The sequence below is a fragment of the Haliotis asinina genome, chromosome 3, assembly GCF_037392515.1.
Source record: "Haliotis asinina isolate JCU_RB_2024 chromosome 3, JCU_Hal_asi_v2, whole genome shotgun sequence".
Taxonomy (NCBI): Eukaryota; Metazoa; Mollusca; class Gastropoda; order Lepetellida; family Haliotidae; genus Haliotis; species Haliotis asinina.
Genome location: NC_090282.1, coordinates 22,832,144 through 22,859,833, shown reverse-complemented (window position 1 = coordinate 22,859,833; position 27,690 = coordinate 22,832,144). Strand labels below are relative to the sequence as shown.

The following is a 27,690-nucleotide window of genomic DNA, read 5'->3' as shown; positions in this document are numbered from 1 at the left end:
CATACGTGATCGGGCAAAATGTCTTGCTGACATGTCAGAAGGCGAAATTGCTTCTGAACTGAAGTCCCAGGGTGTCACCTCTGTCAAGAGATTCTCTAGGAAAATAGGTGATGATATCATTGGGACGAATACATACCTTTACCTTTACTTTCTGTCTCACGTCCTTACCAAAATCAATAAAAGCTGGTTATTTTAACATTGAAGTGGAAGTGTATATTCCCAATCCGCTTCGATATTTCAAATGTCAACAGTTTGGACATGGAGCTAAGTCATGTCACAGCTCCCCAGTTTGCTCCCGTTGTAGTGATAAACATGAAAATGTCAACTGCGCAAATGAAATAAAATGTGCGAACTGCAATGGTAACCATATGTCATTTTCCAAATCATGTCCAGCATATGAAAGACAAGCACAAATTTTGAAATTGAAGCACACCAACAACATATCCTTCCATGAAGCAATGAAACTTTTACCAGTTACAAGTCACATGTCGTCTGCAAAAACGTACGCAGTAGCTGTTTCTACTCCTTGTACAAAGGTTGATCAGGGCTGTCAAACTGCGATCACCTGGGTCTCAGATGACCAAACTGTTTTGTACAGTGTTTCTGGTGCCAGAAATGGTGCTGCCACTCAGACAGAGACTGAAGCTGACCATATGCTTCCAGCAATGTCTCACACACCATTAACCACCACTACATCACCAGCACCTGAAGTTCTTTCAGACCCCGAAGTACAGCCGGCATCGGTAAACAAACCTAAACGTCTTACGAACAAACAACAGAAACAACTCAAAAAGAAAGAAACTAGGGCACTTAAGCACATAGAAGTGTCTCTTCCTTTACCTGTTCCTGTAGAGGTTCACAACACTTTTGAACCTCTGGACATGGAGGTCACGCCATCACTATCAGATCAGCGAAGACCTTCTCCACGTGCTCGATCTCCAATTGAACCACCATGACTTCTTCCACAACTTTATTTCAATGGAATTGTAGAGGACTTCGTAATAATTTTAATGATCTTCAGCTATTAATACAAGATCTAAAACCATCAGACTTTTGCTTACAGGAAACTTTCCTTAAAGCTACAGATAATTTTCATATACTTCTTACCATCACTTTTCCCCTCCAGTTTATAAATTCACAGTCCTGTTCCTCTTAATACCCCTCTCCAGGCTGTCGCTGTACGCGTAACCCTGAATATTGTTTTTACTCTTTGTTCTCTATATATTCCACCTTCATTTGTCTCCAACAGGTTGACCTTCAAGCATTATATGACGAGCTACCGAAGCCCTGTGTCATCCTGGGAGATTTAAATGGTCGTAACCCTATTTGGGGTAGTACTAACATCAATACAAACGGTAAAATCTTAGAGGAGTTTTTCTCAAACAATGATTTATGTATTTTTAATGACGGTGCTTACACTTATCTTCATCCTGGAACTGGCAGTTACTCTTGCCTGGACTTATCAATAGTGGATTCCAATTTACTGGGTGAATTTGAGTGGTCGGTTCACGATGACCTGTGCGGAAGTGACCATTTTTCTACTGTTCTCACAGCTGTGTGTCCATCTGATGTTCCTCCATCATCCAGATGGAATTTCACTAAGGCTGACTGGAATTTGTATGCAACTCTTTGTACTAATAAACTAACACCTGATGCTTTTACAGATGTTGCAGATCCTATAGAATCTTTCTCTGCTGAACTTCTCAAAATAGCTGAAGATTGTATTCCAAAGTCCTCTCCAAATTCTCACATATGTAAACCATGGTTTACAGCTGATTGCATACAAGCTAGGAAAGCACGGAGGAAGGCTGAACATTATTTCCGTCGCCACCCCATGGTCCATAACTTGAATAAATATAAAATACTAAATGCTAAATCCCGGCGTATTTTTAAACAAAATAAACGCAAGTCTTGGCAAAATTATGTGTCAAGGATAACTTCACGAACGCCAATGTCAAAGGTTTGGAACATGATCCAGAAAATAAAAGTTAAGGGGACCAAATCAAGCATCGACCATCTACAATCTGGAGATCAGTTGTTAACTGATCGATCCGATATCGCAGATAAACTGGGTGAAACGCTTGCCAAACATTCTTCCTCGTCTAATTATGTTCCAAAATTTCAAAAATACCAAGAACAACAGGAGAAGAAACCCATCAATTTTCATTCGGACAACGGGGAAGATTATAATGAACTCTTTTCTATTCATGAGCTTTATAATGTTCTTGAACAAGCTAATAATACCGCTACAGGAGCTGATGGTATACATTATCAACTCCTGAAACACTTACCAGGATCATGTTTAGAGACTCTGTTGAATATCTTTGATGAAATTTGGACGTCAGGTAAATTTCCTTCATCCTGGCGTGATGCCATAGTTGTTCCCATACCTAAACCTGGACGTGATCATACTGATCTATCTAATTATAGACCTATTTCACTGACTAGCTGCGTTTGCAAAACCATGGAACGCATGGTCAATAACAGATTGATATGGTACTTAGAATCAAACAACTTAATCACAGATATTCAATGTGGTTTTCGCAAAAATCGAAGTACCATTGACCATTTGGTTCGATTGGAATCATTCGTTAAGAATGCCATTGTATCCAAACAGCATGCAGTGTCAATCTTTTTCGATTGAGAAAAGGCTTATGACACTACATGGAAGCACGGTATTTTAAAAGATATTCATGCCTTTGGATTGCGAGGCCGTCTGCCTCAATTTATATCCGAATTTTTTAGCTGACAGGCAATTTCAAGTCCGCGTGGGTTCTACCTTGTCTGATTATTATGCTCAAGATCAGGGTGTCCCACAAGGCAGTATTTTGTCTGTCACTTTATTTAGCATTAAAATCAACAGTTTAGCAAAGATTTTAAATGATTCAATTGATGGATCACTTTTCGTGGATGATTTTAATATTTCTTGTCGTGGGAAAAACATGCACACAATTGAAAGACAACTCCAGCTTTGTTTAAATAAGATTGATAAATGGCGTATGGAAAATGGATTTAAATTTTCAAAATCCAAAACTAATTGCATCCACTTATGCCGAAAGTATAAACCTCATAAAGACCCCGAACTATATCTAGATAACACACCTATTACAGTTGTTAAAGAAGCAAAATTCTTGGGCATAATTTTTTATGAACATTTAACATTTCGACCACACATTAAATATTTAAAAAAATAAATGCCTGAAGGCCCTCGATTTGCTGAAGGTTGTATCTAATACAAAGTGGGGTGCAGACCAGAAAACCCTCCTCCAACTATACCGAGCTCTTATACGATCCAAACTTGATTACGGCTCCGTTGTGTATGGCGGAGCCTGCAAAAGCAACCTGAAACTTTTAGATTCTATTCATCACCACGGTCTACGACTTTGTCTTGGATCCTTTCGAACTTCTCCCCTTGACAGTCTTTATGTTGAAGCCGATGAGCCTTCTTTGAACCATCGGCGTATTAAGCTTTCTTTGCAGTATGTTACAAAACTGTTTTCTAATGAATCCAACCCTGCATACAACTGCGTTTTTAATCCTCTCTACGAGGATTTGTATGGGAAAAAAACTTCTCTTATTCCGCCTCTTGGGATACGAATTAAACCTTTCCTTTCTGCTGCTGGCATTAAGCTACAACATATAGCTCCTTCCCGTCTTCTTTCGTCTCCTCCTTGGCAATTGGTTAGGCCAGAGGTTGACCTCACCCTGACAATGTTTAAGAAATCCGAAACAAATGAATTACAATACAAACAAGGATATAATCAGTTAAAAAGTAAATATAGCAATTACAAATCCTTGTTCACAGACGGGTCCAAGGACGGTGGCGCTGTGGCCTGTGCCACTGTCATTGGTTCTACAACAATATCGTCTAGAATACCGGACAATGCCTCTATTTTCACAGCTGAAGCAAATGCCATATTAACGGCTCTTGAACATATTGAAAGACACCCTAAACATAAACAGTATATAATTTATTCAGACTCTCTTGCTTGCCTTCAGGCTATTAAAAACTTATCGTGTAAACATCCACTTTTAATAGAAATTATTGAAATATATAATGTTCTTGCTACTGGCCAATACGACATCGTCCTCTGCTGGTTACCTAGCCACGTAGGCATTTCTGGTAACACAATGGCCGACTTTGCTGCCAAGGCAGCACTCAACAAATCTGTGACACCACTTCTTGTTCCTTACTCGGATTACAAAGCTAGCATTGGAACTTCCATCCGTGATCTGATGCAGAAGAGGTGGGACACTCAAGTAGGTATCAATAAATCACATGAAATAAAACCCTACATTGGTTACACCTACTTGGGTTGTCAGTCCAGATCTGAAGAGGTCATCATGCGACGATGTCGCATTGGCCATACTAGATATACTCACAAATACTTATTAAAAGGTGAAGACCCTCCGTTCTGTATCCCTTGTGACGAGAGAGTCACGGTCAAGCATATACTGCTTGACTGTGGTGAATTCTCCATCACAAGGGAGAAATATTTTACTGTTAAAACAGTTAAAGATTTTTTAACACAGTTAGTTCTCATTTAATTATGGGATTTTTAAAGGAAATTGATTTATTAGATAATTCTGAACAATATGTTCTGTAGATAGATGTATTTTAATGTTTGGTAGCTAGACTAGGAAGTTGAGCTGTTTGTGGCTGTACCCTCGAAGGGGGTTGAAGTATTGTAAAATTATTGTCCTCCTGAGAGGGTACGTAAGTCCCACATCGTTCAAAGCCAGTGTAAACGTACCAGGATTTATAAATGTAGTATTCTTGTTCTTTTAATTTTGGCTAAAATTTCCTTCAATCGCCATCAGCTGAAGGGATGATGAAAATCCAACTAGGGTCCATGCAGGTAGCAAAGGTACTGTAAGTCACCTTGGTCTCAAGTGTGGTGATCTACCTTCCGTTGTTGGCGATCTATAGCCCATTTTTATATTGTGTTATCCCCTATCGCTAAATATTTTAGAATTCCATTCTAGTTTTACTTGACATGTATATCTGTGATATTCTAGTCATTTTACTGTCCTTTGTTGACAGGATTATATAATCAATCTTTCATTATTGTTACTCTATATATTGTTTTAGTCACGATGTGGCTGAAATATTGCCAAATGTGACTTTAAATTTTAACTCACTCACTCACTCACTGAAACGTTTTACATTATGCCGAGTCCTAATTGTTTGTGTTATGAGTGAATGGGTTTAGTTTTACGCCCTTTGTTGTTTTACAACAAGTGGGGACACCAGAAATGGGCTTCACACATTGCAAACATGTGGGGAATCGAGCCCGGATCTTCGGCGTGTTGAGAAATTGCTTTAACTACTAGGCTACCCCACGGTGTGTTATGGAGACGGGGGCGTAGCTACCATTCTAAAAGAAAAGGCCCGGTCTAACACATGACTTTTCATAACGGAATTGCAAATCGATCTCTGGATGATTACAAAGTGCCAACCCAGATATAACATGTGTTACATTTGACATCTTTCTAAATGTCATTGTGATCCAATCTCCAGAGATCGATTTGCATTTCCATTATGGAAAGACCTTTAGATGCTAATGCATACAAATCATTTTGGATATTACATATCACAATGGCTATGACACACAAGCAGCATGCGGAAACCATGCCATGTTTATTATAAGCACTGCGGCTGAATGTGAGGGTCGAACTCATTGCTTGTGTGTCGTAGCAACTGAACCAGCAAATAACAGAGTCGTGCGAAGTTGTCTCCCTTGTCTAGTCTCACGCCATTTAACGGATCGTACATGCTCGGATTGAGAGTGGCAATGGATACGTCAAAGCGAATATTGTGTGTTGGGCGCTCGTATATTGATATGGTCAACGTTGTAAAGAGTTATCCTGAGGAAGATACCGATCAAAGGCGAGTATAATAGCGTTAATGAAACTGGTCAAGTCGACATGCGCTTAGTGGTCACCCGCTAGTGAACCCGCAATATTCCACATTTTCTCAGCTTTTTCGTGTCTGCGACTTTCCGTTTACAATGATTCTGTTGAACATCCTTCATCCATGGGACCAGGGGGAATGCTATGCATTCCAAACTTTGTCTGCACTAGATTGCGGCAGTTCTGTTTTATTGTCACGGAGGGGGTGGGTTGGGGGAGATAACTGCTTAAGAGTCCAACAATAGTGGTCAACATAAAAAAGTAGAACTAGCGAACGAATTTTGTTAATAATTTTAAAATATATTTTATAGATTGCGATAAACTAAAACATACATTTCGATTTCTTAAACAAGAGAAAAAAATCACATTTGGTGAAGTTGTCAAAATTGTTAATTTGTTAGTAGTTCAGTATAATATATACATTTAATGTCTGAAAGCATTACATTTATTTGGAAGTAAACTGCAACAATGAGAGGGACCCCACGTGGCGGGTCAACACAGTCGGGATTTTATTTTATTTTAACACTGACGTTCTTTCTTTTCTTTATCTGTTTAACCATTATATGATTACCTCCCTTACATGCCGAAATTGATAAAAAAAAATATCACCACGTACCGAATAACCCCTTCTTTTGATCAATATTAATAATTAATTAAGTATTCTGGATACCACAGCCCCTTTCTAATGGTATCTTAATACAGACATGTGGACTTTTATGTAGAATTATTGAGCCTTTGTGTCGTAACAACAGTAGCATTTGACATTATAGCAAAAATAATTTGATGAACTATCCTTTGTTTTCCCCTGTAATGTCAAAATTGGAAATACATCCACGCCTAACATAGAAGAAATTTCACAATTAATCCGCGTTCTGAATTAGTAAAAATATGTGCTCACAACAATGTGCACATGATGCTTGATAGGCATTTAGAAATTGGAAGGGTTATACAAAGGTTTCTTATTTACACGGAACATTTCTGGGCTAATACTTGAGTATTACACCGAGTGTAAATAATGAAGAAGTTGCACATCCATATCAAGTGACTTGTACTGATCTACACTACATCGTCAGACTCTACCACCATGGGATTCTGGGGCGGTGGGGTAGCCTAATAGTAAAAGCGTTGCCTCAACACGCCGAAGGCCCGAGTTCGATTCTCCACATGGATACAGCATGTGAAGCCTATTCTAGTGTCCCACGCTGTGATATTGCTGGAATATTTCTTAAAGCGGTGTGGGATCACTCATGCGATTCTGAGCTTCCAATGCCCACTTTATATGGGGTAGAATTTCTAGAACGTCTAGTGCATGCACAGTTTATGCTCGGGATAATATTGTCAGGTGCTGGTGACGTGGCTTTTTATTTAAGCTGAAATCTGTCATTGTCAAACGTTGACAGTGTGAAGAAGTTGCATAAACTAATTTCTTGTTGACAGCTAAGTGGGTGAGTGAGTGTGATTTTCCACCGCTTTTAGCAATATTCTAGCAATATCACGGTGGAGGACACCGGGAATAAGCTTTACACATTGTGCCCACCGTCACGTAGTGTTCGCCCTAGACGTGAAAATTTAGGAATCATCATGACTCCCTGCTGTCATGATAGAGAGTAATGGTCATGTTTTGGGGAGTCAGTGTCAGTATGAAACTTTAATGAACTGTGATTGTTAAATAACGATTAAATACCCGAGGTAAAGCAGGTCAGGTATTGAAACACCACTGAGTAGTTAACTGGCAAACAATAAACTAAATAGTTTTAAACAACACCAAATTACAAGCCCAGATTATCAGAACTTAAGGCCCAGTGGCATTGCGTCAACAATTACGCAAGCGTTGAATTCACTGCGTATTTGAGATATACACAGGTTTTATTCGTCAAGGCAAACACTATACCCACGTAAGGAAGTTAACAGATAAATTAAGCATGTGTGTAGTCAATAGCAACCGTTATTTGGTGGCATGTAGGTCACTGTCGTTGACATGGAGATAGCAGATGCAGTGATGATTTGTTTTTGACCTTCTCCCTGAAGGAGTGTGACGGCTACTCTTAACAACAAGCTAGAGGTCATCTGTACTAGACAGCTGGGTGACCTCGAGCCTTGTTACTAGATGACAATATACCAAGGTGAGAGTGTGCAAATTGTGTTATATATAGTGTATGTGTAACTCACAGTGTATGCATGCTGGTTAGAAGTGTGTGAAAGGTGTACGATAGTACATGTATGTGGGCTCACATTTGATCCATTGAGACAAAATGTGCAGTATGACACCCCCCCCCAAAAAAAAAAACCAAAAAAACCAAAAACAAAAACAAAAAAAACAAAACAAAACAAAACAAACAAAAAACAAAAACAAAATAAAAACAACACAAGTCATATGACATTATCAGTAGACATGGTCTTAGGTGTGTAAGTGTGGTGGGCTTTAAACCACTTTTAGCAATATTCCAGCAATATCAAGGCACGGGGCACCAAAAATGGACTTTTGCACATTGTGATGAATCGAACCCGGCTCTCCGGTGTGACAAGCGAGCGCTTTAATCACTACGCCACCCCATCTTCCCACAATCTCATGGTGTTGACATTGCAGCGTGTCTGACGATGTTGTGTACAGTCCTAGTGTAGAGGGCTTCATAGATTATACCCGTTAGGGGGCTCGAACCCCCTGGGGCACTAGGTGCCAAGCTCTGGGAGTGAGGGTTCGAATTCCGGATGGGACTTTATCTGACATAAATACTAGCATTGGCACCATACTGACAGAGTATAATCCCACATATAACATATGTTACATTTGACCTCTTTCTAAATGGAAGTGGCGGTGGGGTGGTCTCGTGGTTACCGAAGCGTTCGCTCGTCATGCTGAAGACCTGGTTTCGATTCGCCACGTGTCTACAATGTGCGAAGCCAATTTCTGGTGTCCCCCGCCGTGGTCTTGTTGGAATATTGCTAAAAGCAGCGTAAAACTAAACTCACTCATTCACTCTTTCTAAATGACGTTATTTTTTCACTGGTTTAGATAACAACGTAGAGTGATGGATGACCTTCGTGTCGCTATTTGGAATGTGTATATTTCAGGTGCACAGACTACTACTGGCAGCGAGGAGGTAACGCATCTAACAGCGCAACTGTCATCACAATTCTGGGACTGCAGGCGGAATATCTTGGAGTGCTAGCAGACGACAACGAAGCGAGGTACTTCTGACGATATGTCTTAACAATGTGTGAGTACGACAGTATACAACACGACATCACTTCATCACGGGACGATCAAGTTAATTAAGCTTTGAGAAATTCAGACAATCGAAGCTGTATCGAGTTATCCCTTGTCCAAAGGTTGCTGGAATGAGACAATCGTTCTGAAACACGTTTTGCGGTCGCGCAGACTTTTGGGTGTGTTCTGTCTTTTGTTTCAAGCAGCATTTTCTTTGTAGCTTGCCTGAACGAGCTCTATATAGCTAGGATATTTGATGTGAACCTAATGGTTTATGTCTTAGTTCGTCACGTCGAGGAGGTACTATAAAAGCGACATTCCCCATACTCACTCCTTGACAAGTGACATGGATTCAATACTTGGATCGTTTGAAATCCATTGCATTCGTGAGCCAGTCGCTGACGTTTACTTAAGGAAACTCCAGGGGTTTCAGTTCCTCTGTTGTACCCGTGAAGATCCGGGTTGTACTTGATCTTCAGTAACTCATGCCAATTGTAAGAGGCGACAATGGGTGGTCAGGCTCGGTTGACTTGGTGACAAATGCCATCGTATCCCAATAGCACAGAACTATTCTCTGGATGTTGATAATTGCATTGTTTGGTTCAGAATTGATTATTTGCAGACCGCCACCATATAGTAGAAATATTGTTGAGTGTGGCGTAAACCTACAATGACTTACTCATTATACTTAAATCAGTATGGTGTTCCATGTTCATTTCTCTCAGATGGCTGCGATCTGACTTCGAGAGACAGGGTGTCAACATCGAGCATTGTGTAACGTCAGCCGTTGGAGGTAGCCCTGTAACGTCAACCGTCAGCAGTGAAGCAACCGGCTCAAGGACCATTACACACACAGAAAGGTAGAAGATAGTGAATTAAAGGCCCTGTGCATAAGGATATACAATATCGATGGGGTGGTGGTGGTAATGTAGTTCAGTTTCTCAGTGGAGCAACATCTGTACACAGACTCGAAAAGGTCATTAGCAGTCGGGCCTTGACATGACCTCACGTTTCAACCGCTACCATGACCTCGCATTTGGCAGCCATTCAAAATCCACTGTTTTACTATTTCAAGGTGTGTTGCTGTGTTGCAAATAGTAAAGAAAACCATGATCGATACTTATGAGAGACGTGACGTGACGTGAAATATCGCCACCATCTTGGTGTGTCAAGGTCTCAACTCCAGGCCCACAGTGCCCAAGCTTTGGAAGCGCTTAGGGTTTTATTCTTCGTGAAATACTGATTACATCCAGGTAGGATGTAGATGCAGGGGCGGATCCATATAGGGAGCTAGAGAAGAGGTGTGTGTATGTGCCACCGACCCACCCACCCTCAGACCAGGACAACATATTCTGAGGAGCATTTCCCCCTGACCTTTGGACTCCATGATTTATGTGCACCCACTCTTCTTCAAAAGAGAGGACCCGCTCGTGAGACGCTATGCATCATGGGAGATAGGCCAGTGGATGTGACGTTTGCCTCCGCATGATCATTATCTTAGCTGCTGAGTTTATAATGTTTATAATGTACTTCATCACAAGGCTTGATCAGGCTCAAAGAAACGTGGGTAGCAGTTTGGAAGACTAGTGGTTAAAGCGTTCTCTCGTCACACCGAAGACCCGGGTTCGATTCCCCATTTTAGATAAAAACTTGAAGACCTTTCCAGATGTCTCCCTCCGTGACATTGTTGTAACATTGCTAAAAACAACGCAAAACCCCCTCAATCACTCATCCCATCCACTCACTCACTCGCCAATGCTTTCCACTAAACACGCCGATCCTATATACCGGAAGTATGTGTACGGTGGACTTACATGTTGATCTCCCACAAGAAAATCAACGATTTTTGTGGTGCTTCCGTCATTTGATCTACACTGTAAGCAAATGATCATCAGGATTTTTTTGGATGGCGAGTAAGGAGAAAGTGTATCGTTGATGACACATGCTTATATGCATACCATCTACTTTTCAGGAACCTGCCAGAACTAACGTTTGAGGCTTTCGACAAGGTTGATTTAAGCAGCAATAAGTACCAGTGGATTCATTTTGAGGTAAGTAAACATAGGTTTCAGTGGTCTAATTGTACAAAAGTAAACTAAAAACATAATTCCTCATTAACACATCGAAACGTTTTGGGCTCGTATGACCTTGACTTTACCTTATGACCTTGATGCGTGTTGCTGTAGATTCATTTCTCAACATTTCTTTTGTAAGTTGGCTTTGTTTGTCAGCATAATTAGGTTATATTGTGGCGACAACTAGTGAGTGAGTTTAGTTCTTTTTGCCACATTCAGCAATATTCCAGCTATATTCCATCAACACAATGAGCATGTCAACCAAGACAGCGCACCCGTTCCCGCTCGTGTGATCTTTCAACAAGCATGCCATCGGTTACTTGAGATCGCGACAACCAAGTTAGTGACGTCATGATGAACGTCGCTCACACACGTGACCATCACTCAGAGCGTCACCACAAGGTCGCTGGGCAGCCGTCTCTGACACGAGCTGCCATCCATGGATTATGTAGTATTATATGCAGCACATCTTAAGAGTTCAGGTCTCCTGCGAAATGTGCAACACTGAAGTCTTCATCCAACAGCAATTGAAGGAAAATAAACTGTTCCGAATCCAGTAGTTCTATTGCATTGGTTAGGGGCACAAATGCACTGTTATCAAAACTATTTCTTTCATATTAATGCTTTCTGTGACAGTGTATATTATTGGCGACCCTTATGCACACATGTTTAAAAAGTATTTAAGGGTCTTACAATGTACATATCGGATTTGAAAATGAAGTACATTTAATATGTATCCTTCAAAGTTATTGGACTGGCACCCAGGAACCCATGTTTATTACAACAGACGACTAACGAATCGGTTGGTCAGGCTCGCTTGGTTGATACATGTCATTGCATCCCAGATGAGTAGTTAGATGTCCATGCTGATGATCACTGGATTGTCAGGTCCAGAATCAATTGTTTATAGACCGCCGCCATATAGCTGAAATATTGCTGGGTGCGAAACCACAAACCAAACCATAAAACCACAAACCAACTAGTGTGTGTTAACCTTAAATCTATTATTTTTTTTACTGTTTACTGTAATTGTGAGTTTAATCATCAAGCATTTAGATAGGACTCGACATTGAAGAGTTTGGACTAGTACAAACAGTCACACAAACGCACTGACTCATTAGTGCTGTAATCGTGCGTGCGGCGTAAAACCTAGCTGCCAACTTACGGCAAAGGCCTAAAATCTCTTTAAAATGATTTCATCTTTCATACATTGTACTTGCAAAATTGTTTCGTTTTAAAATAATCATAAATGGCGTATATTTTGTTTACATATGGAATGGTTACGTGGTACATACCAACGGTCTGTATATCTGTAACCATATAGAAGCAGCCTGTGTTATTGTGATGAAGGGGCGCGGGGGAATCTCTGCACGGAAAGAGGATTAATGTCCTAGTCGCTTATTGCAGGGTCGCTCGAACGCGGACGAAATGAGGAAGATGTTCCAGAAAATCGAGATACACAACGAGTCAGTGGAACCTGTTCATCAGATTAAGACGTCCATGGAAATTGAACAAGTCATCTTCCCAGAACTGGGTAAGTATGTGACGGATTATATTGCTGCCGACCAAGAGGTTGGAGGAGTAGCTAAATTGTTAAAGTGATCGCTCTTTGCGGCTTAGGCGGGTTCGAGAGAGCGATTGACTTACTATGCCGAGTACTCGGAACCAGTCTTAGTGTCTTCCTAAACTCAGAGCGCCAGGCACGGTAACAACAAATAACATACTTTAACGTTTTCTTACATCGCCCAGCATGGAAGAATGCTATGTAGACTTAAATGTCCGTAACTATACCAAGAGAGGTGTGTATCAAGATGACTCCCATGAAAACTTTGGTATCTTCAGAATTGTACATATTTCAGTGCAGGGATTTAACTTTTCCACATTCACATTTTTCAAATTCGCTTCAGATTTCTGTGCTAAATTTCAAACTAATAGCACCCCTGACGTGCGTTTATTAACGTCATGAATCATGTATACCCTGTGTCGTTCAATACAGCTAATTATATTGCGATGCCTGTGGCGTGCGGACCCCTAACAGACAGTGTTATATTAATCAATAGCTAACTATGTCAGTCCATCAAGATCATACATGTTAACAATTTAGATGTTTAGATAACACCCGTGAAACGTGATCTGCATGAAACCCAGCAACAAGAGACTGAGCATTTCTAAAGATGGTTTCATTTTCCATCGACGACAAAACTGTTTGGCGACAAAATACTAAGTTCCAGAAATATGCATAATTTTATATACAATCTGAATAATTGAATGTAATGTTAGTAGGTTTGCTTGAGGTAAGCATGCATGTTGTGTGTCCATGTGTTGAAACAGAGTGAGAGACAGACAGACAGACGGGAGTAGAGTGAACTAACTCCTTTAGCATGAAGCTCGCTCTCGGGAAACCCTGCTTTTTAGTTTATTGCTCTTAAGAATGTCTGCAGTGCAAGTACATCACTCGCAAGAGGTGAGCCCTTAAAACTGAGGTATCAGTTTGGTCATAGAATGGTTTGGCGCCAGGCATCCAGCGACACCAACGTCTGGGTTGTTAACAGGGGCTTGAAGTCAAAATATTCAATTTTTCGAACTACAAGTATTAGTTGTAGTTTACAATTCAACGTTTCGTGGACTTTTTACCCTTGAATATTTTTTTAAAAATAATAATAATAAAATCTCCACAGAAACTACAATATATTGAATCTGATGTCCTATGATTTGTTCATGTTGCCCTGGACTTGTTAGGGGAAACGTGGGAGATTTTGTAAAATCTTGTGAAAAGTAAATTTAACCATTATTTCCCTGTGTCGTTCTGCAGAAGTAATCAATACTTGCCCACTTAGAAACAATTAACATCGTAGTTATTTGTAATTGTTACATTTGCCGTCAGTATTCATGCAGAGACTATATAAATAGCAATGCCAACAGCAACGTTTGGTTTATGGCCTTTGTTGCCTGTTGTACTGCTGTCTTGTACAGTAACTCAGGAGCTGCATTTCTTTGGTATCTCTGTAATATCAAGTAGGTTACATATAGATAAACGTTAAGATACTTCTATCGTACCACCTGACCTCGATTTCACCGACCACAACAATGTTTATATTTAGTCGGTTTATCTGTACACACTCATGACTTGTGTCAGTATCTTGTGTTGATGTCATTCAGAGGCCATTGTCAACTGTCCGGAGTACGTGTTCTTCAGCAAAGACTGGTCCCGTTCTAAGGGCCTCACGAGTAAAGAGACTTGCGTGGACGTCTACAGCAAGAAGGTCAAGCCGGGGTAACAAAGAAAATAATTCAATCCCACTTCCCACAGACAGACAATTGTTTATTAACGTCTCACTTCTGTAGAAGATAACATACAGATACATTTGTACATACAGTTCATTTATAAAAATGTACAGTACCATTCAAAGCAAACCATTCCATGTCTGTCATAATTTTGTTTTTAATGGTACTGTCTCTCATAATTTTAATAACAATTTAACCATATTCACATTGTGTAATAACAAATGGGTGCTTGTATGCTGATCGACTGTGTTTCAAACGATTTAATTTCACGTAATTTTCAGGGTTATTAAATGATACAAGGTTACCGATAAAACTTGTTGTTCCAGTTTACAAAGACGCTGTCACATATAATGTGTTCTTTTTCCACATTTATAGAAGTATTTATATTCCTGAGTAGCAGTTGTTTTACGCCGCGATATTCCAGCTGTATCATGTGTCTATGACTGAGTCTTGACCAGGCACACCTCTTAATGTCTCCTCAACAAAACACCCCCACCCCCTATGCATTGACATAAGCATGATATTAACCAAAGCGGCGTGAAACTGCTTCACTCACTAATGTCCAAACTAATGCTACTTGTTTTCCTTTGCTATAGGGGCGTGGCCATTTGTGCTTGGGGTGAAGACGGTGCCGCTGGGAAGACAGCCGATGGTGAAGTCATATCGATGCCAGCGTTCCTGCAACCACGTGTCATAGATACTCTCGGTTGTGGTGACACCTTCGTTGGCAGCGTCGTTGCAGCACTTTACTCTGGAAAGAATGTGAGCGATGCCATTGAATTTGGATGCCGTGTTGCTGGTGCGAAATGTGCAATTAAAGGATTTGCGGATCTGAAACGGTTTGGCAGCATGTTGGAAGGCTCTAATGATTGATCGTGATTCATATACTTCAGGGGAGGATCCCGAAGGAGGGGAGGGGGCAGTGTGCCTCCCCCTCCCACCTTTCCCCCGAAAAACATTTCCCTGAGGATCATTTCCGATACATTGATATTTCTACGTTAATAAGGTTTTGATTCATCTACTCTAGGAGAACGATGATTCATCTGCTTTAGTTGAACGTTGATTCATCTACTTTTGTGGGGCTTTCACTCGCATACTTTAATAGAACGTTGATTCATCTGCTTTAGTTGAACGTTGATTCATCTACTTTTGTGGGGCTTTCACTCGCATACTTTAATAGAACGTTGATTCATCTGCTTTAGTTGAACGTTGATTCATCTACTTTTGTGGGGCTTTCACTCGCATACTTTAATAGAACGTTGATTCATCTACTTTTGTGGGGCTTTCACTCGCATACTTTAATAGAACGTTGATTCATCTGCTTTAGTTGAACGTTGATTCATCTACTTTTGTGGGGCTTTCACTCGCATACTTTAATAGAACGTTGATTCATCTGCTTTAGTTGAACGGTGATTCATCTACTTTTGTGGGGCTTTCACTCGCATACTTTAATAGAACGTTGATTCATCTACTTTTGTGGGGCTTTCACTCGCATACTTTAATAGAACGTTGATTCATCTGCTTTAGTTGAACGGTGATTCATCTACTTTTGTGGGGCTTTCACTCGCATACTTTAATAGAACGTTGATTCATCTACTTTTGTGGGGCTTTCACTCGCATACTTTAATAGAACGTTGATTCATCTGCTTTAGTTGAACGGTGATTCATCTACTTTTGTGGGGCTTTCACTCGCATACTTTAATAGAACGTTGATTCATCTGCTTTAGTTGAACGGTGATTCATCTACTTTTGTGGAGCTTTCACTCGCATACTTTAATAGAACGTTGATTCATCTACTTTTGTGGGGCTTTCACTCGCATACTTTAATAGAACGTTGATTCATCTACTTTTGTGGGGCTTTCACTCGCATACTTTAATAGAACGTTGATTCATCTACTTTTGTGGGGCTTTCACTCGCATACTTTAATAGAACGTTGATTCATCTACTTTCGTGGGGCTTTCATTCGTATACTTTAATAGAACGTTAATTCATCTATTTTTTAGGGTTTTGATTCGTCTATTTTAATAGATCGTTGATTCTTCTTTAATGGATGTTTTATTCATCTACTGAAATATCAGGCCTTTGCTACTTTATTATTAATTAGTATTGATTTATTGTTAATGTAACCCTCGTATAACGGGTCGTCTCAGACAGTCTTCTCAAGATCGTATCATATGGTTATTTATATAGTCAGAGATGTGAATTGTGAAATTGTGACTGCTGTGACTTTGCACGAATGATTTCTTAATTTATGAATATTAATTTATGATTGAAATAACTTTGTCCTGCTGTCATATATCTTAAAGTACCAAAATATTGAAAACTTCCAATATATTGTGGTGATACCTGTTTTCGAACCTCCAACCCTTTGCTCTCCAACCTGACGGGTTTTGTTTTTCTCCTGGCTACGAAGGATTGCTGTGAAGAATGAGATCGCTTGTCCGCATGAACCGTGTCTTCCTCGCAAGGCGGGTACTGCGGGCAGCGCACGTACAGGATACGGGAAGCGTGCATTGCGCGTACTGGGCAAAGTCTTAGCTGCCAGTCGCATCCCAGTTCACACCGGCAGTTTCATCACTTGCGGTCCGTTCCATCAATGTTGCTCTGCTCAGTACATACACACAGGCATTTGCACATGTTTTTTTTATATGTCTAGAACGGTCGATGGGTTGCATCCTAAACGATGGTTTATCCATAACAGAGTCTGAGTTGTCTGACCCCGATTGTCGGACATCTTTCCTGTTTTTCTCATGGACACACGAGCTTTTCATGACAATCGGCCAGATTACGATCATGTGATGTCAATGCAATCGCTACCCTTTGTTCCCCTTAGAGATTTATTGTAAGGCACCAGGGCGTATTGGTATCGATCGTTATGAGTTATTTTAGAGATAGTTGACACAAAAACGGTTGAGAAGTCGGAAACCACTCCTTCTCTGGTTTACTAGAGATTGTGAACCCTGGAAGTCGGGAACATCCCTCCCCGCAGAGTTGACAGTCTCTAGTAAACCCTCTTTATTCACCTCTTTTAATAGACCATTGATTCATCTACGTTAATAGGGCTTTGATTCATCTACTCTGATACATTGTTGATTCTTCTACTTAAATAGGGTCTTGATTCATCTACTTTAATAGATCATTGATTGTTCTACTTTAATAGGGCTTTGGATGATAAATTCATATGTGCAACGCTACCGATGTGTCATTAGCTCGTCGCAGGAGAAAACACGATATTAACATGAATACCCATTGCAAAACGTGACGGTGACCTTGTTTGGAGCAGGGCTGCGTGTGTGAACCTTTAAAGTTAGAGCAACTATATTGGGGTCGTGTGCAATAGACGGCAGTGCAGAGACTCGACTTGAGCTTTGAACTGTGTTCATATGGCTGATGAGTCACGGGTGGTCCCTGAACATTTGTACACAGGCTTCACCTCAAATTTAAACCGCCAGCGTTAGGAGATTCCGAGCTTTTGTCTTAGAACATGGTATGACCAACTCCCGTACCCCTAGAACGTGCATCCACTGATCTGCCAAGTTATGTCAATTAACCACTATGTCAACCTCAACGAACTTAATAACCTCAGTTGTTTTGGCGAGCTGTTATTTCTTGATTAACATGACATATGCCATACACGAATACGTTAATAAATGAAAGAACTTTCAAACATGGTCTACCTTATAGAAAAGTGTAAATGACTGAACGTTTTGAATGACTGAACAGGTGGAGACTGCTTCAGATCGAGGAATGAAAATTGAAATTATTCATACCTCCTTTAGAATTTGTGTCTTGTCTCACTATATGTTCCTAAAGCACCCGGCTCTGTATCATTTACCTCCAGGTACATATATGCGAATTCCCCAACTTTGCTTATGAAATACGCAGTGTGTTTGAACCAAACAATGTGACGTAACGCACCTGTTCTTGCCTAAGAGACCGTACATGACCTCGAACTATAATGTTCATCATTCAAAACGCCACCAATAATGATATGTGACTTCACGAACAATTGAGTTACACACAAAATGACAATGTAACGCAAACGTGACTTAAATGGTCTCCAGGACACCTGTGGCCCTAGCTTGACCAACAAGGCTATCCAGATGAAATCATGCGTGTTTAGTGAGTGAGTGAGTTAATATTTAACGTCACCATTCATGTTTAGAGCATATAAAGTGCACTTACGTGATGAATTTCAGCAAGCTGTTACAACTTACATTACGTAAGTGACATCTACGAACAGATTCAGAAACCTCGTTCGTGCATCCTAACCTCCCGCCTGCATCGTAATCAAGCAGTTGTCCTTCTCCCAAATACTCTAAGGACCCTGGGTATAGCGCCTGCTGATCTCTTTTCCGCAGTTAAGGAAGGTGTCCTTGTTCTCAAACGGGGGCTCCAGTGTGGAACACTGTGTAATGCAGAAGGTGTTTGTTTTGGAAGCCTTCATATTTCCCAGAAAGTGCTCAGGAGCCTCCACTAAGCAGCCTCTCTTTCTTAGTCTCAGTATCGTTGCTACATTGAGTCTAACAAACCCTAGTTGGAGGTCGCGTCAGGTAACGTTTGGCCGACCTAAGGCCGTCCAATCAAACGCGACTTGGCCGAACGGATTTAACCAATCACACAACAGCTGCTGTTAAGGATTCGGCGGGACTTACAACATTGCCCGGTCACTGAAGACTTTATTTTCACCCGGTTTTAGTGGTCCACTGACGAATATTTCCGCAAGTTGACATCCTTGAACAATGACAATGTCTTTTTCAGCGACTTTTCACTCAGCACTGCTGACAGGGTTGTTGCGTGCATCACCCGTAAGCATTTAAGTTAAGGTGGCCATTATTAATTCTAACTTATTATCGCTCTAAATTATGTAGTTTAAATACAACTTAATTTATGTCTGCATGTATTAAAACAGAGTGAATGAAACATTTATACCTGCTAATGGAGGGACAGGTCATACAGATGTATGTATGTATGTATGTATGTATGTATGTATGTATGTATGTATGTATGTGTATATATATATAATGTAGTATAACTGGGTTTTCAAAAAAAGACTATTCCGACTTCCCATTGTGAATACAAAACGAATATTTTTACCCTTCCTTTAATTTGTGATACTGAGTCAATGTACAGGCAATATATACGGGTAGTCTAAGCTTGGCAATAAAACCGGTTCCACTGCATTCCATTCTAGATATCGATATCGGAGTGGGGGTGGGGGTGGGGGTGGGGGTGGGGTGGTTACACCCCGAAGATAATCAACATGCTACATAGGGTTTATACAAAAATGAGTGAATGTGGTTGTGTACCTCTTTTAGCATTGTTTCAGCTATAATACGCAGGGTTTACCTCTAGTCTACCCGCGACGTTTATACAGAAGCTATAGTGTGTTATCATTGTACACCTTGCATTTCAAAATCACAGTCGTCACGGTTATACTCGCAACCTGTTGATATGTAAGTGTCGGCGAGTAAGCGCTTGTGAAGGTCACCGCACGAAATAACATCACGCATCATGAACCCCACGTTATAAGTAAACAACTCATATGTTTAACCGACAGTATTCTGGAAACACGGATAGCATCCAACTGCATAAATAGACTTTAACCTCACGAGAGAGGAACGAACGCCCGGTAACGTTCTCTGGAAAATGATGTCAACAAAGTAAAGAGCAAAGAGGTTATCTCCATTACCCTTGACAGCCCAGTTTTTAACACCGGCTGACTAAATCCGTGTGATTATATAGGTCACATGAGCGCTTTGTGAGCCCAACGCTCACTGGCGACGAGCACACACATACGACGTGTTGTCACAGTCGCTAACCCAGAAAACCAGTTCTCGATCACTCAGCTATAGCAATCAGTGCAATTTGTGATAGTGAAATTGAGGACGAAGCCTGGCCTTTCTGGAACTAGCTGACTTACGGGCTCCGGTTTGTCGAAAGTATTGACGTCTACTGTGAATGACTTGCAGATTTGTGTTTGACTTAGGAATATCCAGCTACTAATGTACCTAAAGTTGTCCTGATCTCGCGATTGTTCGTTGTACGAAAAGGAGGACAGTCACGTCTTTGATAGCGGCTTGATCAGATGTGGTTTTACATGTAGTTCTTACTTGTATTTGAAAATATGGCACAGTCACACCCTGCCGAAAGGAAGAAGATTTACACACAGATATCATCAGGGTTTGCATTCGGCATGACAGTATTCATTCTCGGATATTTCGTCATTCCGATTCCTGTTCCAAAGCTGCCAACGCTGATCGATCGAGTTGCGTACACGTTGCAATGGCAGACGGCATCGGTCTTGACGCTGTTCGCGGGAATAATGGTCGTTGCTACGACACGCTTACACACGACGGCGATTGATCCAATCAACGGACGAGGAGACCATCACGTGCAGGTCGATTGCAAGTATATCCAGAATACCCTTGAACAACTGGTGATAAATGTCATGGGTCAGTTGATGCTGAGCACATACCTGAAGGAAAACCAGATGAAAGCAATACCTTTGTTGGTCCTCCTCTTCGTGATCGGAAGGATAACATTTTGGATTGGTTACCGACAGTCATACCTGCGAAGAGGATTTGGATTTTCAGTGAACAATTGGGCAAATATGTCTTTATACATTGTACTGTGCTTTTACTTCGTGGAGACCGGCCCTTTAAGATTCCTTTCTGGAAACTAGGAAATGGTGCCTCAATTTTCCTTGGGTGAACGATGGTATCTTGACGTTTTGTGGAAAGGTCGATAAAATAGGAAAGTTGTATTCATTTGGAGGTATTGGGGAGGTTGTTAACTAATCCTGTCAATTATAACTACGTATGTATACCTATCATATCTAGTGATCCTGCAATAAATTAATGTGCAATGTGTTTTGTTTCGTGGTTATGGTGATTTCATTATTACTTGTCGAGACACCTTTAGAAATCATCTATGTGATAATACCTTGTTGTAATGCTGAAAATTTCAATTAAAATCTAAGGTTACACTTACTCAAATTACGAACTGCAACATCAAGACAGTGAGTAATGACACACACACACACAATTACTTTTGTATACATTCGCAGACTTTCATCAACATTTGTACCCATTTAGCAAGCTGTGTGCTACATTGTAATTTGACTGTAACATGGTTTGGAAAGCAATGGTGTATGGATACCGTACATGATGACTGCCCGCAAGGTCAAGTCAATTCGTCGCCCCTTGAGGGAAAAACTTAAAGACTGTAAGCTGATTATTGAATGACCATTACTCACTGGCGTTTAAAACATGGTGAGATTTGCTTCATGTGCAGATTGTGTTGAGTCTGAACACGTGTTCCGTTCTATCTGACCTCTGCACCTCTGCTCTTTCCAGATGTCTTGTACTGTTAACATATCTCCTAAGAAAAACAGTGGCGAATGTTCATTCCCAGCTCGTTAACAGGGTGTCTCCAACAGGTCCGAATTCGATAATCAATATAACAAGATAGCTAAGACCATTAAATCATGTGTAATTCAAATTATATGAACGGATCGATGAAGATCAGCGATGACACCAGGTGTTTACGACACTGTCAGTTGTGTTAAAAACGAAATGTGAAATAACGTCTCTCCGTATATAATAATGACCAGCTTTATGTAGCATTATGTTTTGATATTCTTTTTGTCAAGTGTGAATGTTTCTCCGTATAATTTGTTTATGATTAGCGTTAAAAGAGTATGCAGCAGGCGTTCTCGTAATATTTGTCACCCCTATACTTTGACGGGTATTGTCATTGCAAAAACAACAGGACAAATACAGTGATGTCCAGCGTGTAACATTGTGCATTCCAATTAAGGATGATGTAAACACGACATCTGTAATCTCAAAAGACTTGTGTAAAATGAACTAAAGGTGTTGCCCCTGTAGCAGCAGAAATTGCCTGTGTAAACAGTGAACTGATGAGAATGCAGAGACTTGGGCCCATGTCTGCAGTGTTTAGAAGCAGTGAAACGTAGACATTACACACTCGTTTGGTCTCCTGTACTACATAAATGTTTTAATGTGAGCTCGACAAGGAGTTTGTGAGTTTAGTTTTACATCACCTTTAGCAATAGTTCCGCAGTATCACAGCTGGGGACACCAGAAACGGGCTTCACAAATTGTACCCATGTGGAGATTCGAACCCTGGTCTTCGGCGTGACGAGTGAAGCATCACCTAATGCTGACACAGAGTTCCTGGTACTCCTAACTGCCAGATAACTGCTCTAAACGGACACGTTGTTTAGCATTCATATCTGGACGTTTCGCAGGCAAATGTGTCAATGCCCTCTGATTGAAAAAAAACCCCTGATTTCTTATGTACAGTGGGGTCCGCCACGCAGAAGGTTGATGATATGCTTCCTGCGAGTATTTGTAAGAATACCTCCAAGACTCACATGCATGTCCACTGTTCTTGTAGAGTTCCAATCGTTCCGTTGTACCATTATGATGGATGCCCCAAATCCCCTCCCCACTGCCCCTATTGCCACCACCCGACAAGCACAGATCCACCACTCCCTTGTACATAACCTCCTTGAACACTTCTCCAGGCAATCTGCAAGTCGCGTTGTTCCATCTGCCTAGTTATGGAGAGGAAATTTTTGTAATCGCACATTCATGGGGATATATTCTATTGCGCAAAGTAAACATTTGTGTACAACAATTTCATCCATCTATTACTTTTTATGTAGATATTCAAAAATCGTAATTTTGTTATTATTTCGACCCTTATACGCGAAAAAGGCTCACATACATTTCTTTTAACATGCCAGTGGTGGGATGTGACCATAGTCAAGACGAACAAAGACTCGAATTCCACATTCCTTGGAAATTAGAAGGAATGAGAGATATTATTACAATTTACCTTGGTTTATTACAACTTATCACACTTGTTATTAAATTTACACGCACCTTGGTACAATTTAGGGCACCCGATTTTCTGTGGGGACTATACAAATTTTAAGAAAATATTCTTGTCTTTCATTTCTTTAAGCATGTCAGTGACGGGATGTGACCGTGACAGAGACGAACAAAGACTGGAATTCCACTTTCAGAATGATTTATTGAGAATTACATCAAATTATCCAGGAGGTGTGAATCAGAAAACGTGAGTGCATCTGTCAATATACATGTTGATAGCGTTTTCCCTGTTGGCGGTCTGAATGCTATAAGGGTTACTGCGAAAATTGAACTCAGCCTCTGATCAACAAGAGTGATGAAGTTGTCATTGTTATTCAATCATTATGTGAATTGATACTATTACCGACCAGTTGAGCTGAGACTTCCAGATTTCCCATTGTGTTCTAGTGTCCATGAAACACTTGCATAAACATTAACACTTGCATGTATTATTTTGATACACATATAAAACAGTACCCATTTATACGTTGTGGTGCATGCTATCAAATATAGGAAATATGTATTCACCGTGGAGAGGAGAACTGAACTAAAGGGCAAAACAAACGATACCAAGTCGAACTCCCTGATACTACAAAATGACATACCACAACTGTCTAAAAACAAAGTACATTTTAATAACGGGTGTACCGTCATAATTAATCACATACATGTTGCCCATGTATCGGATTTCTTACATCTCATATTTATGCACAAAAGATCCCTGAATCATGGGAAGAGTCCTCGCAAAATCCTATGCACTTTTGTCAGCAAAGCCGCCATTTTGTAAGAAATCGGTCATCGGTAGTGATGCGATACGTCAACATTGTTACAAATATTAGGTCATTTCTTTGAATGAGTGACTAAGTGAGTTTTGTTTTACGCCGCTTTTAGCAATATTTCAGCGATATCACGGCGGGGGACACCAGAAAATGGGTCATTTCTTTGAGGTGAAGGTCGGCAGAACAAAAGTAATCACAACCGCCCTGTCATTCCTATTACACTTTCAGTGTGATGTACATTTTGCGTATCGTTCAGATATTTTTTCATGAAATTAATTTCAGTATCTACATTTAGCCTTATATCATATCACACGTGGATATAGGGTAACCGTTTTTATTCTTTGAATTTTTATATTTTTTTGAATATTTACACAGGAAATTGACACATTTAATGTAGTATACCACATTTTAAGCCTTTACACAAGTAATAGGAGATCACACGTGGGCATTACTGCAACATGTGCCTTAGTTCCCATGATATACACTAGTCAATACGTTGGGACTAATATTGTAGTTTCATAAGAACAGGTTGATAAACAGCGATTTGATTTAACCTTATAAGTAAACTGACAATATTAATGAAAATGATACGTCACATGAAATGTGTAGGCACACATATTTAAAGGGATTGTCTTGTTCCTTGAATTTGTTTTGTGTCATTTTCAGGACAAACCAACTATGAATATTGATTGACCAGGGGCGCGTTTGCCAGAAACGTTTTATGTTTCATTATCATTGTTTTAGATAATATATTCAGTTCAAACATATTATGATACCAGGATCTCAAACTCAAGCAACATTTATATGAAAATTGTTTAAAAATATTATGTCTTAATTTGGACAACCCTTATATCCATATTCTAATAGCACCATACTAACAAAACCCTATCTTTTGCACCTTTCATTGCATACCTATGGAGAGAAATAGTTACATAATCATAAACAAAGAACATCTATATCCTAAATGAATATTTAATGAATATTCAGGTGCTATTTTTCATTTACGATAAACTGATCCCAAACAGGTACGCAAGTTCCTCACGTGTTACACGTATGATGACCGACGGGTTACACGGGGTCTGCACACCCATCAAACACACGTGCTCAACAACTCCTAACCCGTGAAGGTCCCGGGGTAGAACAGGCCTCCAGCAACCCATGCTTGCCATAAAAGGCGACTATGCTTGTCGTAAGAGGCGACTAACGGGATCGGGTGGTCAGGCTTGCTGACTTGGTTGACCATGTCATCGGTTCCCACTTGCACTGATCGATGCTCATGTTGTTGATCACTGGATTGTCTGGTCCAGACTCGATTATTTACCGACCGCGGTCATATAGCTGAAATATTGCTGAGTGCGGTGTAAAACTAAACTCACTCACTCACTCCCGTTCTCAGTGTGTGTAATGGAATGAGCTCTAGTGTATATCGGTGTATAAGGGCACATGCATCTTGTATGGGCTTTTTGCCGCATGCTGCATCACAGCTACCTGTAAATGGTCGAATCTGGCGTAGACAGACCAATGGTAGAAAGAATGTTAAAGGGTGCAACAGTCGGAGTACTATGAAAAGTATTAGAGCATTGTCTTATTTAGTCGAATATAATAAGCCACAGAAAGCAGGGTTTTCACTCTAATCAAACGGTATTGCCAGGGTATGAAAATCCAACAAAATTTCAGCAAGGCCACGGGGCTAATTAGTTGCAAAACTTGTCAGACCTGACGAAAACTTACTTAACTTACACATAAACACTTACTTACTTATTTACTTTATTCTACGACCCAATTGATAATGGTTCATTTTTCTAAAATATGATGAACCATTTTCAGATACATGTCTTAATATTAACCCGACCATGGGGCAGGTGGGTTTGGGAATGCGGTAGTCCGTGTTAAAAATAACCCGCCCCGGGCGGTCGGGTAGGCGGGTATTTTGAACGCTGGTGTTGCACAAATGACATGTAACAAGTTTGCCATGGTCCCTAGTGTGGCGATCTACCTCCAGTTGTTGGCAATCTATAGCCTGATTTTATATTGTATTGTCCGAATAGTGACATTAGTTTTAACTTTCCACGCTAGTTTTAATTCCATTTGTGATATTCTGGTTGTTTTACTGTCCTTCGTTGAGCGTAACCACCCTCCATTGTACAAAGACTGTTACGTGATTACGTAATTGCACGCACGACGAAATGGGGTCATTTTTCAAAGAACGATTACACTCTATCGGGAGCAACACGACAATACCATTGCTGTATATATACTGCATCTGGCTACACAAAACCACACAATGCCGTATTCAATTTTTATTCAGCGATATCCTTCGCGATTTTTATGAAAATCAATCATGTTTAGTTGACTGCGCTGTTGCAGCATCTGCGTGTAACAAATTTTACCCACTTTTATTACTACTGTGGGCTGCTGCAGGCGAATAACATCGGCCGTAATTCAGTACTTAAATTCCAACAAGGGAGGTGGTTATTTCAGATTTTAGGAATATCAAAGGTAGGCAAAACAGAGCTGTTTTTCATTACCTTAAATGCATGTTGGTTAAGTGCACATTGTGTGGCGGTGAATTACTGTGTTTGACTAAGATTTGATTGCTCACCTTCCATTTACATCAAATAATACTGCCCTTGCAGCATTATTGTCAACAGTTGATACGTTTTGAATTTAAAGGATTTCAAAAGGGTTCTTCGACGGTTCTTGATCAAAAGGTATTTGGTCATGATTACAACATTTAAGACCTCAGAAAAGCTTCTAAAGCACGGTGGAAATCGCCCAGAGGAAACAAAATTTACGACGTCTACTGGTGAAATAGTGGTGATAATCCACCATGCCCATCTCTGAATCGGAGCTACAACCTTGATTCGTCTGTAAACTTGATGTCACGTCTTTGTACAGTACTGATCCTGTCATTGGCGTCAAGCATACCGAACCGTGTAGCAAGTCACGAGCATCTCGCCCTACCTAAAATCAGTTGTTTGTAAGGATAAGTGTTAAAATACCCTCCTTGTGCTCAGGATTCTCTATTAAATACAAGGTAAATCTGAACCTACTATACAGAAGAGTAATTATTTGCATAGAAGTGCACAATACAATGACGCGACATTGTCCTTCGTGGTATATATTAACACGGGGTGGCGGGTTAGCCTAGCAGTTAAAACGTTCGTCCGTCATGACGAGTGCCCGGGTTCGATCCCTCACATGGGTACAATGTGAGAAGCCTAATATCTGGTGTCCACCGCCGTTATCTTGCTGGAATATTGCGAAAATGCTGCGTAAAAACACACTCACTCACTTACTTAGGCTTACCACGCCAAAATGTCGTTGCAACCCCATACGTTTGATAGTACCCGCTACGCTGTTTGATTTGCCAAACATCCGGGCAAATTGGGACATCCTTACCGTTGCTGTTGCATGCCGTGCTGGTCATGTATCATGTGAAATTCCCTTGTGATAGCAAGTTTCAGATGCTACAATATGTTATTGTAAATGTACCTAGATTTTAGGAGATAGTCGGAAGTTAATG

At 40.5% G+C, this 27,690-nt stretch overlaps 1 protein-coding gene across 1 annotated transcript; it reads left to right on the top strand.

Annotated features, from left to right (window-relative positions):
- Nucleotides 1–5,727: 5,727 nt before the first annotated feature.
- LOC137277680 (ketohexokinase-like) lies at nt 5,728–16,125 on the top strand. Its single transcript, XM_067809552.1, has 7 exons — nt 5,728–5,890; nt 8,986–9,102; nt 9,847–9,981; nt 11,094–11,172; nt 12,604–12,730; nt 14,356–14,470; nt 15,078–16,125. Exons 1-7 carry the CDS (start codon nt 5,775–5,777, stop codon nt 15,352–15,354), a joined length of 966 nt encoding a protein of 321 aa, XP_067665653.1. The 5' UTR covers nt 5,728–5,774; the 3' UTR covers nt 15,355–16,125.
- Nucleotides 16,126–27,690: the final 11,565 nt, after the last annotated feature.

What these genes read in the sequence shown, in the direction of transcription:
- LOC137277680 (XM_067809552.1), top strand. Translation starts at nt 5,775, where the DNA reads ATGCTCGGATTGAGAGTGGCAATGGATACGTCAAAGCGAATATTGTGT. An exon ending in GCAGACGACAACGAAGCGAG is followed by an intron (nt 9,103 to 9,846) that starts GTACTTCTGACG and finishes CATTTCTCTCAG; the next exon opens with ATGGCTGCGATCTGACTTCG. An exon ending in ACCATTACACACACAGAAAG is followed by an intron (nt 9,982 to 11,093) that starts GTAGAAGATAGT and finishes TCTACTTTTCAG; the next exon opens with GAACCTGCCAGAACTAACGT.